This window comes from Saccopteryx leptura, chromosome 8 (genome assembly GCF_036850995.1).
Source record: "Saccopteryx leptura isolate mSacLep1 chromosome 8, mSacLep1_pri_phased_curated, whole genome shotgun sequence".
Lineage (NCBI taxonomy): Eukaryota > Metazoa > Chordata > Mammalia > Chiroptera > Emballonuridae > Saccopteryx > Saccopteryx leptura.
This window is the reverse complement of record NC_089510.1, coordinates 48,324,224-48,339,256: the sequence shown is the minus strand read 5'-3', so window position 1 is coordinate 48,339,256 and position 15,033 is coordinate 48,324,224. Positions and strand designations below refer to the sequence as shown.

Genomic DNA, 15,033 nt, shown 5'->3' with positions numbered 1-15,033 from the left:
TTTGCCATCACAGACAGCAGCTGAAGTGTGGCTTTGTGGATGAGAGAGTGGAGGGTGGAGTACCTGAGACAGACCTGGCATTATTAGTACTCTCAGCAAGGTTCTGGCATTAGGCTTTGGTGGCAGGGACAGCTGCAGCAATTTTCTCATCAAGCCACTTCTACAGCTCTGTTTTGGAAGTTTTCCTAGAACTTCAGCCTTGGGCTTGTTTTGCTGGCTATCTCTGTGATTCTGTAAGCTTCCCACATCCTTTTTTTTTTTTTAATAAAAAAATCAGATTTATTGAGTATGATTTGCATACAATAATGTTGACCCTTTAGGTGTATAGTCTGTTGAGTTCTGATACATGTTTAGTCTTCTAGTCACCACCACAGTCGTGATGTAGAATGTTTAGTCACCCCAAAGAGTTTGTTCGTGCTCCTGTGCCATCATTCTCTGTGGTCTCCTCCTCTCTGCTCTGGCTCTAGCCACTTGCAATGGTGGGTGTGTTTTCTGCCCTATAGTTTTGCCCATTCCAGAATATAGAATTTTCTTTAAAATTGATACATACCGAATAGAGTCTTTTGTTTCTGGGTTCTTTCACTTAACACGATGTCTTTGATATTTATCCATGTGTCATGTCGGTAGTCTGTTTCTTTTTGTTGACTAGTAATTTCCATTGTTTGGCTATGTCACAATTGTTTTGTTTATCCGCAAGCTGATGGACAGTTAAAGTATTGCCAATTTCTTGGCTATTGCGAATAAAGATGCTGTGAACATTTCCATATAGGTGTTTTTGTGAATGAGTGATTTTTTAATCTCTTGGATAAATCCTAGGATTGGAATTGGTGGGTAGTAATGTTAAGTGTATATTTAACTTAGAAACTGTGAAACATTCCCAAGTGACCGTACCTCTTTGCATTCCCCCTAGAAATGTTTAAGTTGGAGTTGCTCTGCATTTTCATCCACACTCAGTATTATCAGTTATTTAATTTAACTTGTTCTAGTTGATGTATAGTTATATCACTGTGATTTTAATTCTGTTCACTAATGAAGTGGAGCATCTTTTCATGGTCTTATTTCTCATTTGAGTGTCTTTTATGGTGCATTTAAAAAATTGGATCTTTAGTATTATTGACTTTGAAGACTTGTGAATGTATATTATACCCTGACCTGTGTGGCACAGTGGATAAGGTGTCAACCTGGAGCGCTGAGGATGTCAGCTTAAAACCCCGGCTTGCCTGGTCAGGGCATATATGAGAAGCAACTACTAAGAGTTGATGCTTCCCATTTCTTGCCTTCTTTCTCTCCCTCTCCTTTCTTTAATCAATAAATAAAATCTAAAATAATAAAAAATTGTTAATGTATTATAAATACAAGTTTTTGATGTGTTTTGAAAATATTTTCTCCCAAAATATGGCTAGTATTTTTGTTTTTATTTGTAGTATCTTTTGAAGACAAGAAATGGTTAATTTTGAAAGTCTAATTTGTCAATTTTTTTTATAGTTCATGTATTTTGTATCCTAAGACATCATTTTCTCAGTGATAAAGATTTTCTCCTATAGTTTCTCATAGAAATTTTAATGCTTTACTTTTAAATGTAAGTTTTTGATCCATTTCAGGGTAAATTAAGGTTAAAGTTAATATTTTTGCATATGGAGGTTCAATTATTATAGCATTATATATATATATATTTTTAAATTTTTATTAATTTTAATGGGGTGACATCAATAAATCAGGGTACATATATTCAAAGAAAACATGTCCAGGTTATCTTGTCATTCAATTCTGTTGCATACCCATCACCCAAAGTCAGATTGTCCTCCGTCACCTTCTTTCTAGTTTTCTTTGTGCCCCTCCCCCTCCCCCTCCCCCTCTCCCTCCTTCCCTCCTCCTGCCTCCCCCCCCAAGCACCACTCTCTTCTCCATGTCTCTTAGTCTCGTTTTTATGTCCCACCAATGTATGGAATCCTGCAGTTCTTGTTTTTTTCTGATTTACTTATTTCACTCCATATATTGTTATATATATTTTTTTGATTTCAAAAAATTTTATCCTAATTTTTAAAAATAATTTTTATTTTTAATTTATTGTGTTGACATAGTTTCAAGTATCCCTCTCAGTATAACACCTTCTACTCCCCTTTGTGTCCCCCATGCCCCATGCAAAGTCTCTTTTCATTCCCATTTCTCTTTGCCCCCTCCTCTACCTATACCCCCCTCCCCCTCTGGCTGTTGCCACCCTGTTGTCTGTATCTATGTGTTATGTATATATAATTTGGCTAGTTCCTTTACTTTCTTTGATCCCATCCCTTCTACTGCCTTCCCTCTGACAGCTGTCCATCTGTGACCTGGGACCCTGCCTCTGTTTCTGTTGTTCCTCAGTTTATTCTGTTTATTAGATTCCACATATAAGTGAGATCATATGGTATTTGTCTTTCGCTGCCTGGCTTCTTTCTCTGTCTGGCTTATAATCTCCAGGTCCACCTATGCCATCGCAAAAGTTAAGATTTATTTCTTTGTATTTTTTCTGAAGCTGGAAACGGGGAGAGACAGTCAGACAGACTCCCGCATGCGCCCGACCGGGATCCACCCGGCACACCCACCAGTGGCGATGCTCTGCCCACCAGGGGGCGATGCTCTGCCCCTCCGGGGCGTCGCTCTGCTGCGACCAGAGCCACTCTAGTGCCTGGGGCAGAGGCCAAGGAGCCATCCCCAGCGCCCGGGCCATCTTTGCTCCAATGGAGCCTTGGCTGCGGGAGGGGAAGAGAGAGACAGAGAGGAAGGAGAGGGGGAGGGGTGGAGAAGCAGATGGGCGCTTCTCCTGTGTGCCCTGGCCGGGAATCAAACCCGGTTCCCCCACGCGCCAGGCCGACGCTCTACCGCTGAGCCAACCGGCCAGGGCCAAGATTTATTTCTTTTCTATGGCCGTGTAACATTCCATTGTGTAAATGCACCACATCTTTTTTATATACTCGTCCACTAATGGACACTTGGACTGTTTCCAGATCTTGGCTATAATACTATGATAAATATGAGGGTGCATATCTTCTTTTGAATTAGTGTTTCAGGATTCTTAGGATATATTCCTAGAAGTGAGATAGCTAGGTCATAAGGCAGTTTTATTTTTAATTTTTTGAGAAAGCACCATACTGTTTTCCACAGTGGCTGCATTCCCACCAGCAGTGCAGGAGGGTTCCCTTTTCTCCACACCCTCAGCAGCACTTGTTGTTTGTTGATTTGTTAATGAAAGCCATTCTAACAGGTGTGAGGTGGTATCTCATTGTGGGTATTTTTTTGTTTTTGTTTTTTTGTTTTTTTTACAGAGACAGAGAGTCAGAGAGAGGGATATAAAGGGACAGACAGACAGGAACAGAGAGAGATGAGAAGCATTAATCATCAGTTTTTCGTTTCGACACCTTAGTTGTTCATTGATTGCTTTCTCATATGTGCCTTGACCGTGGGCCTTCAGCAGACCAAGTAACCCCTTGCTGGAGCCAGCGACCTTGGGTCCAAGCTGGTGAGCTTTGCTCAAACCAGATGAGCCTGCACTCAAGCTGGTGACTTTGGGGTCTTGAACCTGGGTCCTCCACATCCCAGTCCAATGTTCTATCCACTGCGTCACTGCCCGGTCAGGCATCATTGTGGTTTTAATTTGCATTTCTCTCATGATTAGTGATGTTGAGCATTTTTACATATACCTATTGGCCATCTGTATGTCCTCTTTGGAGAATTGTCTGTTCAGGTCCTTTGCCCATTTTTAATTGGATTGTTTGTCTTCCTGGTGTTGAGTTTTATTAGTTCTTTATAAGTTTTGGTTATTAACCTCTCATCAGATGTATCGATGAATATGTTCTCCCATAGAGTGGGTTGTCTTTTTATTTGTGGTGTCTTTTGTTGTGCAAAAGCTTTTTAGTTTGATATAGTCCCATTTGTTTATTCTGTACTTTATTTCCTTTGCATGAAGAGATATATCACCCAAAATTTTGCTTCAAGAGATGTCTGAGAACCTGACCGGGTGGCAGCACAGTCGATAATGTTGGATTGGGACACAGAGGACCCAGGTTTGAAGTCCTGAGGTCACTGTCTGGAGCACAGGCTAATTGGGCTCAAGTGCAGGCTCACCAACTTGAGCGTGGGGTCATAGACATGACCACAGGGTCACTGGCTTGAGCCCAAAGGATACTGGCTAGAAGCCCAAGGTTGCTGGCTTGAGCAAGGGGTCACTTGCTCTGCTGTAGTCTCCCAGTCAAGGCACTTACGAGAAAGCAATCAATGAACAACCAAAGCGTCACAACGAAGATTTGATGCTTTTCATCTCTCTCCCTTCCAAAAAACAAACAAAGAATACAAAGAGATGTCTGAGAGTCTGCTGCCTATGTTTTCTTCCAAGATTTTTATGGTTTTATGACTTACATTTAAGACTTCTGAGTTTTTGTTTGAGAATGGTGTAAGTTGGTAGTCTAGTTTTATTTTTTTGCATGTACCTAATTTCTCCAACACCTGTATTAAAGAGACTGTCTTTAATGCATTGTATACACTTGCCTCCTTTGCCAAATATTAATTGATCATAAAGGCGTGGGTTTATTTCTGGGTTCTCAGTTTTGTTCCATTGATCTGTGTGCCTGTTCTTAAACCAGTACCAAGCTGTTTTCATTACAGTGGCCTTGTAGTATAACTTGATATTAGGAAGTGTGATACCTCCCACTTTGTTCTTCATTTTCAAAATTTCTAAGGTTATTCAGGTTTATTTTTGGTTCTGTATAAAGTTTTGGAATATTATCTAGAAATGTAATATTTCTAGATCTGTGAAGTATGCCATTGGTATTTTAATAGGAACTGCATTGAACCTATACATTGCTTTGGGTATAATGTCTCATTAGCACAGTATATGCTTCCACTTGTTTGTATCTTCCTCAGTTTCTTTTTTCAATGTCTTATAATTTTCTGAGTACAAGATTTTACCTCCTTGGTTAAATTTATTTCTAGTTACTTTATTATTATTTTTTGTTACAGTAGTAAATGGAATTGTTTCCTTAATTTCTCTTTCTGACAGTTCATTACTGGTGTATTAAAAGTCAATGAGACAGAGGACAATCTGACTTTGGGTGATGGGTATGCAACATAATTGAATGACAAGATAACCTGGACATGTTATCTTTGAATATATGTATCCTGATTTATTGATGTTGCCCCATTAAAAAATAAAATTATTAAAGCATAAAAAAAAGTCAATGAAAAGGCATTGCAATAGCTTCTAAATGAGAACCATAATATCATGGAAATATAATGTATCCCTGGCTGGTTACTCAGTGGATAGGGCATTGGCCTGGTGTGTGAAAATCCTATGTTCCATCCCTGGTCAGGACACACATGAAAAGCGAACATGTGCTTCTCTTCCCCTCCCTCTTCCCCTTCTCTCTCTCTTCCCCTCTAGCAGCCAGTGTCTCCATTGGTTTGAGCATTGGCCCCGGCACTGAGGATAGCTCAGTTAGTCCCAGCATCAGCCTTTGGTGCTAACGATAGCTCAGTTGATTCAAGCATTGGCCCCAGACGGGGGTTGCCAGGTGGATCCCAGTTGAGTGCATGCAGCAGTCTGTCCCACTACCTCCCCTCCTCTCATTTTAAAATAAATAAATAAATAAATATAAAGAAATATAGTATTATAATATGGGACATATATAAGTATTCAATGCTTCAGCCAGAACATAAGGATATATCATTTTATGCTAGCCTACCTTTGTATACCAACAATAATGTATACTATTGTATATGGCATAAGATGAAATTGAGATTTGGCCATGATCCCATAAATTGATTAATGCAGATGACCAGTGCATAATAAAGCCAATTACATTGATCAAATATGCCAGATATTTACTCTTCACTTAGTTTAGTCCTGTGTTGGTGCCCCAAATATAATTTAATGTCATTTAACATAAATGTTATTTTTTAGGTAAGATGGCAGTTTTTAAGTACATACCATAACACTTATAAAGATAGATTATTTTACCTAATTAAAAGTTGGTTAAAGTATGAAGATAAAGTGATTTGTTTTAAAAAATTGTTACCATATCAGAAATTTATCATAGTCCCTAGTTTCCTTCAGAAAACAAGGATTAGAGCATAGACTTTTTGTATTTAAAATTTATTTCAGTCTGATGGAATACAAAACTGAATTTGAATAGGTTAATTTTGTGTTATTTTTTTTATATGCAAGAAACAGCACTTAAGAAATCATACGGGAATCATATAAGCCAAATGCTTATTTTGTGGCTGCTGATATTAGCATTTTAGGTGGAAAGACAACTCAGGTCATCCCAAATGCCATCGATCCTTTTGATGCTTTGCTTACTCCAGTCACATTTGGGCTGATCCTGAAACATGAGCGCATGTTCCACAGACATCAACGAACACTCTGTTTTGAAATCTCAGTTGGATTGCTTGGGCCGTCCTCATTCTGAACTTGGGGAGTTCTGGCTCTGACTTTTCGGGGAGGGTCCATGACTTTCTAGCATCGTCACAGTAAAATACCCTTCTCTTCTCTTGGCTGGGTGTGGAGGGTGGATGATCTCTCTTAAAATTTTAAAGGATTCTTTGCTGCCAGATTATTTTCCTCTAACATGTTTCTCTTGGTCAGAGAAAATGTGAATTTCTTTCTACTTTAAATCTTTAGAGTCCTAAAGAAGGGGGATAGACAACTGCTATTTACGATTTCTTCTCAGAGGAATCAGGGTCATGTGCTTTATGTCTTTCTTTTTAATTGCTAAAAATCATTCAGAATTCATGAGTTGACTTAATTTTTCTTGGGTGAATATACTAAGGAAATATTCAAGTTTTTAAAATGCTGCCAAATCAACTCTTAAATTATGCATTTTACATGTAAATATTGCAAATTGTGAGATGTCGTACATGAATTTTTAATCCAATATTTACCATTAAAGTTTAAATTTCTGCCTAGAATTTCAAACATGGAAATGCACTCTAAAAGAAAATAGGGTTATTAGTTGTGTTTTGAGTAAGCTAGAAGAAAATTTTAGCATTTAAAATGTGAAACTCATTTCATTTCTGCTTAGTCTTTCTAAGAAAATTTTAATCGTATTCAGTCGAATCAGTATATTAAAGAGGAAGGAAGGCTGAGACGTAATCACAAAGCAACTTTATTTTGTCTTCCAGGTGTCTATAAAGTTAGTCAAGAGCCAGTTCTTTCCACAGATGTAAACTTAAGCAGGTTATACAACTTTTCTGATCACTATGAGTTTTAAAATAAAGCAAAACAAGAAAATCTCAATATCTATACAGAAATATATGTAGTTCTCAGAATGCCGGTAACCCATTCTCCAGGAATCCAGAGCTCTGCCTCCAGCTTCCTTCGGTTGGAAGGCACATTAGACAGCCCTTTGGACAGAATCTAAGTTGCACCCGCGTCTGCTCTGCATGTGTTCACATCTGATCCATTGGAAATGTTTAGATATCCTTGGCCTTGGAATGTAGGCCCTTTTGCTGAATGGGAATGGGATGGGATGGGATTTATAACACAGCTATAATAAAAAATTCTCTCCATAAAGTCTCTTTACAGTCATTTATTCCTGACTCATTTATTCTCTGTGTAGTCTTGAAAGTAATATAGTAGTTTTAACTCTTTTTTTGTGCAAATTTACCAGGTTAATTTATCTTAAATGTAGCCTTGGTATCTGTTATCTTAATATCTGATATCTTTAGGGTGTTGAATGACTTTCAAAATTGTTTCATACAGAATTCTGATAGTTAAAGAGCATAACAACCTTTTTTTTTAGTTAAATATTTTTATATGAAACCAAGTAGGACAGATATATTTACATATAAATTGAGTTTTTATTGCTCAGTGTCAGTTCTGTTGGTACAGAAATATCATTTTACTGTATTCATAATGTTAGTAATAATATCATTAGGGTTCTGAGACATGTTCTATGGAAGACATTGGTGTGGTAGAAAGCATACTTTATCGTAAGTCAGAAGATGCAGGTCCCAGTCTTAAGACCTTTGACAAATCTATCTCCTTGGACTCTAGTATTTTTATGTGGAAATTGAATTAGATCAATCAGCAATATGTATATATTGAGTTCTTCCTGAGAACTCCATTACTCAATGAGTGCTCCAGTACTCAAAGAGTACTGCAATACTTAATGTCTTTCACATATACTGGTTAAGATATCTTACATTATCACACTAATGAAAGTATGAGTACAAATTTGGATAATGTTCAGAGTGAAAGGAACAGTGCTTTATGAGACCCCATCCTAGGCTGAGGGTCAGGAAAGGCTCTTCTGTGAGAAGGTCATGCTTGAGCTAATGTGAAGGATGATTAGGAGGTTGCCAAATAAAGGAATTGTGATGTGGGCCAGAGTAAATCAAAGGAAACACAGAAAACAGAGCAAAGGTTCTGATTGAAGAAGTCAAGAGAAATTTAGTTTGTGAAATGGATCATAGATTGAGTTTGGGAGGTGTTGAGAAAGTAGAAGGAATTAAGAAAGATTTCTCAATAGAAATTGAGATCCTGATAGTTGGTTGGGCCATTCACTTGTACAGGGAATAGTAGCAAGGGGCAAGATATACAGTGGAAGCAGGCACAGAGGGGAAGAGCAAGAGCTTCATCTTGACTTGAGGTGCATTTGAGATAGCTAAATAGCAATGTCTAGGAGGCACATGGATATAAGAAGAGAGGTTTGGGTTTGAGAGAAATTTGGAAGCCATTGTCGTGTATAGAAGAATTGAAGCTGTGATAGTGAATGAGTCTATAGGGAGGTTCTAGGATAAGAAGGCAGTCCTTTGAAAAGTGCCAGCATATATTAATAGTTATGTAGAGAAGAGTGAAACAGCAAAAGAGACTGAGAAGTATTCAGTAACATAGAAAGAAGGCCAGAAGTTACTTATATTGCTGAAATTAAGGGAACTGTGTGTTTTAAGGAGGGGGAATGGTCATCACTGTTAGATGTGACTGAGAGTCCAAGAATGATCGCAAGAGTCATGGAGGCACCAGGAGGCCTTTGGGAAACAGGGAGAACTGTTTTAAGAAGAGACAGTGTCAGAATCGTGTTGAAGCTGATTAGCAGAAGAGTGTCTGCAGAGTTAGTGAGTATTGACAGCTCTTTCAAAAAGGTTAATTGTGATATGTCAGAGAGAGGGCAGTCACTGAAGAAGATGATGGAGGGGAAGGAGGGAGGGATTTTTTTTTCTTTTATTTATTTTTAATGGGGTGACATCAGTAAATCAAGATACATATATTCAAAGATAACATGTTCAGGTTATCTTGTCGTTCAATTATGTTGCATACCCATCACCCAAAGTCAGATTGTCCTGTCACCCTCTATCTAGTTCTCTTTGTGCCCCTCCCCCTCCCCCTTCCCTCTCCCTCTCCCCCCTCCCCCCGTAATCACCACACTCTTATCAATGTCTCTTGGTCTCACTTTTATGTCCCATCTACGTATGGAATAATGCAGTTCCTGGTTTTTTCTGATTTACTTATTTCACTCCATATAATGTTGTCAAGATCCCACCATTTTGCTATAAATGATCTGATGTCATCATTTCTTATGGCTGAGTAGTATTCCATAGTGTATATGTGCCACATCTTCTTTATCCAGTCATTTATTGATGGGCTTTTTGGTTGTTTCCATGTCCTGGCCACTGTGAACAATGCTGCAATGAACATGGGGCTGCATGTGTCTTTAGTATCAATGTTTCTGAGTTTTGGGGGTATATACCCAGTAGAGGGATTGCTGGGTCATAAGGTAGTTCTATTTTCAGTTTTTTGAGGAACCACCATACTTTCTTCCATAATGGTTGTACTACTTTACATTCCCACCAACAGTGGATGAGGGTTCCTTTTTCTCCACAACCTCTCCAGCATTTGCTATTACTTGTCTTGTTAATAATAGCTAATCTAACAGGTGTGAGGTGGTATCTCATTGCAGTTTTGATTTGCATTTCTCTAATAACTAAAGAAGATGAGCATCTTTTCATATATCTGTTGGCCATTTGTATTTCTTCCTGGGAGAAGTGTCTGTTCATATCCTCTTCCCATTGGGATTTTTTTTTTTTAATTAGAACTATTTGAGGATGTTTAAATGCTATCAGGAAGACTCCAGTGCAGTGGGAGAGGTTGAAGCTACAGGAGAGGGAGTGTATGATAAGGTTACTAAGAGAGCCTAGAGGGCCAGTCTCATTCTGATGGATTATAAATTATGTTCAGATCAGCTATTGGTCTTAGGTGAGTTCCTGTAATCTTAACAGGAGAGGTGAAGAAGAGGATGAGGCAGATCAAAGCTGACTTGTAGGTTTGGAAGCAGGAAGTTGAGGGGATTTTCATCTGATGGCTTTGCATAAAAGTTCATACTAGTTTAAATTTTGTGACTGTATGATACAGTAGTATTTATGAACTGACTGCTATGTGTTAGTTATGTATGGTATGGTGTATGATCTCTGTGCTTCAGGATGATGCTCTAACCAACCAAGCTATCGGCCAGAGCAGTGTATGATCTCTCTATAAACTGCCTGGGACTTGAATTCAGATCATACTATTTCCTGTGTGACTTTGACTCATGTGAACTTGAGCTGGTTTTGATTCTCTCGGGGCCTCAATTTCTTCTGTAAAATGGAGATAAGATACATTATCGGATTAAATGAATATGTGTATGTATGTAGATATGTGTACTCAGGTTACAAGAGTCTTGATATTTGACGTTTTGAGTTTACGACGTTTACTCCCGTAAAAACTTTAAAAAATTAAGATGTGGGCCTGACCTGTGGTGGCGCAGTGGGTAAAAGCATTGACCTGAAATGCTGAGGTCGCCAGTTCAAAACCCTGGGCTTGCCTGGTCAAGGCACATATGGGAGTTGATGCTTTCTGCTCCTCCCCCCCCCCTTTTCTCTCTCTGCCTCTCTCTCTGTCTCCTCTCTCTAAAAAATGAATAAATAAGATTAAAAAAATTAAGATGTGAGTGTTTCGGCTTACGCCATTAGTGTCGTACGTACGGACTGCATAGGCAAACTAGTTTGGTTGCGTGCAGCAGCAGAATACACAGTACAGCGTACAGTACAGTATATTTATGTCCTTTTTCTTTTTCTGTGGCTTAGTTGTGTTTTTATGTTCTAGATTATGATTTTAAAACTGTGTTAGGATAGGTAAGTGACTTAGGCTAGGGTGTGTTTCGACTTATACTAAAATTTGAGTTATGTCACTATCGTAGAAACATAAATTGTGTTGTAACCCGAGGACCGCCTGTATAAATGTTTATATACAGGATGGGGCAAAAGTAGATTTATAGTTGTTTGTAAGGAATATAATGCAATAATTAATAAATAATACTACAAGAATAAACTGTGTTTTGCATACTCACAGCTATAAACCTACTTTTGCCCCACCCTTATAGTGCTTTATGTAGACTTGATATTTGGTCAGTGTGCCCAAAATATTAGCTAGCAATAGCAGCAGTGATAGTAGTCCTAGTCAGCCATGAGCATCTGGTGCTGCCCTTAGCATTCCCTTTTGGTGTTGTGATGGTAGTATGTAGTACAGTTTGAGTTTATTTTTTTTGTGTGCTATGAGGTAAGGGTCTGAGTTATCTTTTTTTTTTTTTTTTTTTTTTGCATATTAAAATCAAACGGTTCCAGTACCATTTATTGCAAAGACTGTTTTCCCCCATTTAATTGTGATATATATATATATATGCATTTAATTTTACAATTATGCTATTGTAATAATGCTGTTTTAAAATTGGCTTATTTTTCATCTCCCACCACCATTTCATGTTTTGCTCAAACCCTGTCAGTTGAATTCTCTCCCATGTTATTTTTGAATCTGGCCAAATACCAAATGGTATCTTACAAAGTAGAATAAGTAGCCTCTAATATTTTTCATTTATGGTTACTAAGAGGTGAAGAGAGGATGAACAATTTTTATTACTTTGACTCAGAGACCGGTCAGTAGTTTTCTGTTAGGACTATCATGTTAGTCTCTGTACATTACTGATAACGTGAAACCTGGAGACCTTTCTGTTGGGAGAAGGTAACCTCCTGTTGGTTTTCTGTAGGTGCTGCAGCCTCCCTGGAAGTCTCCGAGAGCCCCGGGAGCATCCAGGTGGCCCGGGGTCAGACAGCAGTCCTGCCCTGTACTTTCACTACCAGCGCTGCCCTCATTAACCTCAACGTCATTTGGATGGTCATTCCTCTTGCCAATGCCAATCAACCTGAGCAGGTACTTCCGGTCCATCCTGTGCTACCTCCAGAGTGTTAATCTTTTCAGAGGAGGTGGGTAGGAGAGCATCCTGAGTGCCTCTCTGGTTTGGGGAGACAGGTGGCACTTTCAGTGGGCCTTCAGTCCCACTCCTGCGTTATTAGTCAGCTGTCAGAGGAAGCTGTCCTCTTTTTAAAAGACTTTATTTTTAATTAACAGATGTGAAGGGGAGTCTTTTGAGAATTTTATGTAGGAAACTGAAGTTTCATCAAGAATCATCACTGACAGGAAATACCAAGACTGAGTATATACAAAAGCAAAATATATTTTGAAAGGAAGGGACTAGAACTAACATAAGTGGATGAGAAAGTACTTTTTAAAGATAGTGATAATATTAAAAAAGTAACAGTAGATAGTAGTACTTGAATTATTGGGCTAATTTCACAAGTATTTGAAAATAAACAAAGCTAACCAGGCATACTGGAGTCTTAAATAAATTAGGGTTTGTGAAAATAGACATTACTACCTAACAAGGTATATCAATTATAGATTAAAGACCCATTATATGTAATACCTACTACAGAAAATAATGCTCAGAAAATTAATGAATTGTGGTTATGACTATACCTTCATTCCCAAAGTTAACTTATTTTTGTTATGAAGCCTTTCTGCTTCAGTAAGCTTATTACTACCCAAAAATATTTGATAAACTAAATTGTCTAAAGGGATTTGGGCTGAAAAGGATGAGGATATAACCTCTTATTTGTTCTTCTATAGGTGAAGGAATAGGTATAATTAATAGAAGCTTCTTCTATTTCTTTAAGCTAAGGAAGTTTTGTAATTTGACTGAGCCTTTGAGATCATTTTGTTCAGCCTGTTCATTTAGGAGTCAGTGATTGAGTCAAAGAGGCAAAGAAAGATTTGACCAGAGTTACCCAAAGATTTACTGGTAGAACTGGAACAGAACCAAGTCCCTTGCTCTCAGCCCAAAGGGCTTTCTGCAGCACCGTTCTGAGTCCTCTCCCATAAATAACTTTGTTAATAGAAATTGACATAGAAACAGCAATCATGGGCTTAAAACTCTTCTTTTTTTCTGACATTTATTTATATTTAGTCATTAGCTGTGATCTATAATTTTATGACCTAGTAAATTTAGAATGGTTGTGCTAATTTAAAAACTTTTTAATTTGGAACTAATTTTTTGAACTTGTAAAAATATTTATGGCTTGATAGTAGCATAACATAAAGACATTTTCTATATTCTGAGTGAGATAAAAAAAAAACAAACGTTATTCCAATTTGGTATGTAAGAATTTAGAATTTCCAGATACTTTGGACAAGTATTTTAGTAAGAACTTGGTGATGACTCTAAGTTAGAAATAAATTTTCTAATGTTTGATTCAATGTACTGTCTACTGTAGTTACTGTTATGTATCCAGAAGGAGGTACAGTGACCAATTTATTTACTTTGCTTTCTTTTGCAGGTCATTCTGTATCAGGGTGGACAGATGTTTGATGGTGCCCCACAGTTCCACGGTAGGGTAGGATTTACAGGCACCATGCCATCCACCAATGTCTCTATCTTCATCAACAGCACTCAGCTATCAGATACAGGCACTTATCAGTGTTTGGTTAACAACCTTCCAGATAGAGGGGGCAGGAACATTGGGGTCACTGGTCTCACAGTTTTAGGTGAGTGACAGGAAATGTCCCAAACACTTTGACTTTATTTATGAATCTACCCTCCAGCATATTTACTTCTGCCCGTCCTCCACGCTTGGTCTCCTTGTGTTCTCTTCCCCTGCCCTCTCTCCTCTCTGCCACCTTGACTCTGCTTCTCCATGCTTCTCGGTTCCCCCACCCCTACTCCATTTCAAGTAGCTCTCTAAAGGTTACTTCCTAAATGGCAAAGATGGTATGAAATACCATCAAATGTGGCCTCTTGCTTCCCTTCAGCTTCTGCAAGATAAGACTTATTGTTGAGAGTAAATTAAATCAAGAACTATTTATTATGACTACGAAGCAGAAGTTTCAGGACATGTAACAGTCAGTTAACTACTACTGCATGTCCAGGTAACACCGAGTTGGCTCACCACAGGTCTTGGTTTACAACCTCTTGTCTAGGCATAATTTTAACAATACTTCCTTTTACTCTCAAAAGTATTCTTATTTAAATGATACATTATATGATCAGCTTTGTCTTAATGCCAAGACCAAATAGACGTAGTACCTTTTCCAATGTTATATAGACCATAAACAACAATAAAGTATAGATTAAAATGTAGGTCTCTTTACTCAAATCAGTATTCTTCTCATTATACTGGCAAGTTAGACTAATAATTAAATCCTTTCTAAATGTTTTATTTCTCAGTTTCACTACCTCTGAAATAAAACACTGCCTCCGAAATGGATGCTTACAGTAGAAATGGCTACTAAGTTCAGATCATTTGGGGAGGCCGAGGAAGTAGTGGGCAAAGGCTGGTGCTTCTGATGGTCCTTCATCCTACTCAAGCCTCAGAGTCTACTCCCGTACCCCTTCACAAACTCTCCCCCTTTTCTCTTCCATTATTGAGTCACTTGAGGACATGGGTGTTGGGGTTCTTGCTGTTTTGTTTTTTGGGCAAGGATATGCTATAGCCTTCATGCCTCGTTCTCCCAAATTTCAAATAGAATAAGAAAACCAAGAAGCAGGTTGGAGATTGCTATCCTAGAAGAATTATTCATGCTAGTATACTAAAATTGTAGACTTTAAAATACTCTGAATACTGAATACTATTGGAATTTAATATTATTCTGATGCCTATGCTTGTAAGTTGGGTAACTAGCTTCCCACATTATCCAGG

The 15,033-nt window shown here is 38.2% G+C and overlaps 1 protein-coding gene across 2 annotated transcripts in view; it reads left to right on the top strand.

Moving 5' to 3' along the window:
- IGSF11 (immunoglobulin superfamily member 11) overlaps window positions 1–15,033 on the top strand; it is a 138,181-nt gene that overhangs the window by 100,123 nt on the left and 23,025 nt on the right. For both annotated transcript variants that reach the window (XM_066347343.1, XM_066347342.1), the window contains exons 2-3: window positions 12,048–12,211; window positions 13,675–13,882. In XM_066347343.1, the coding sequence (XP_066203440.1) occupies window positions 12,048–12,211; window positions 13,675–13,882 (372 nt within the window). The remainder of the gene's footprint in view (window positions 1–12,047; window positions 12,212–13,674; window positions 13,883–15,033) is intronic.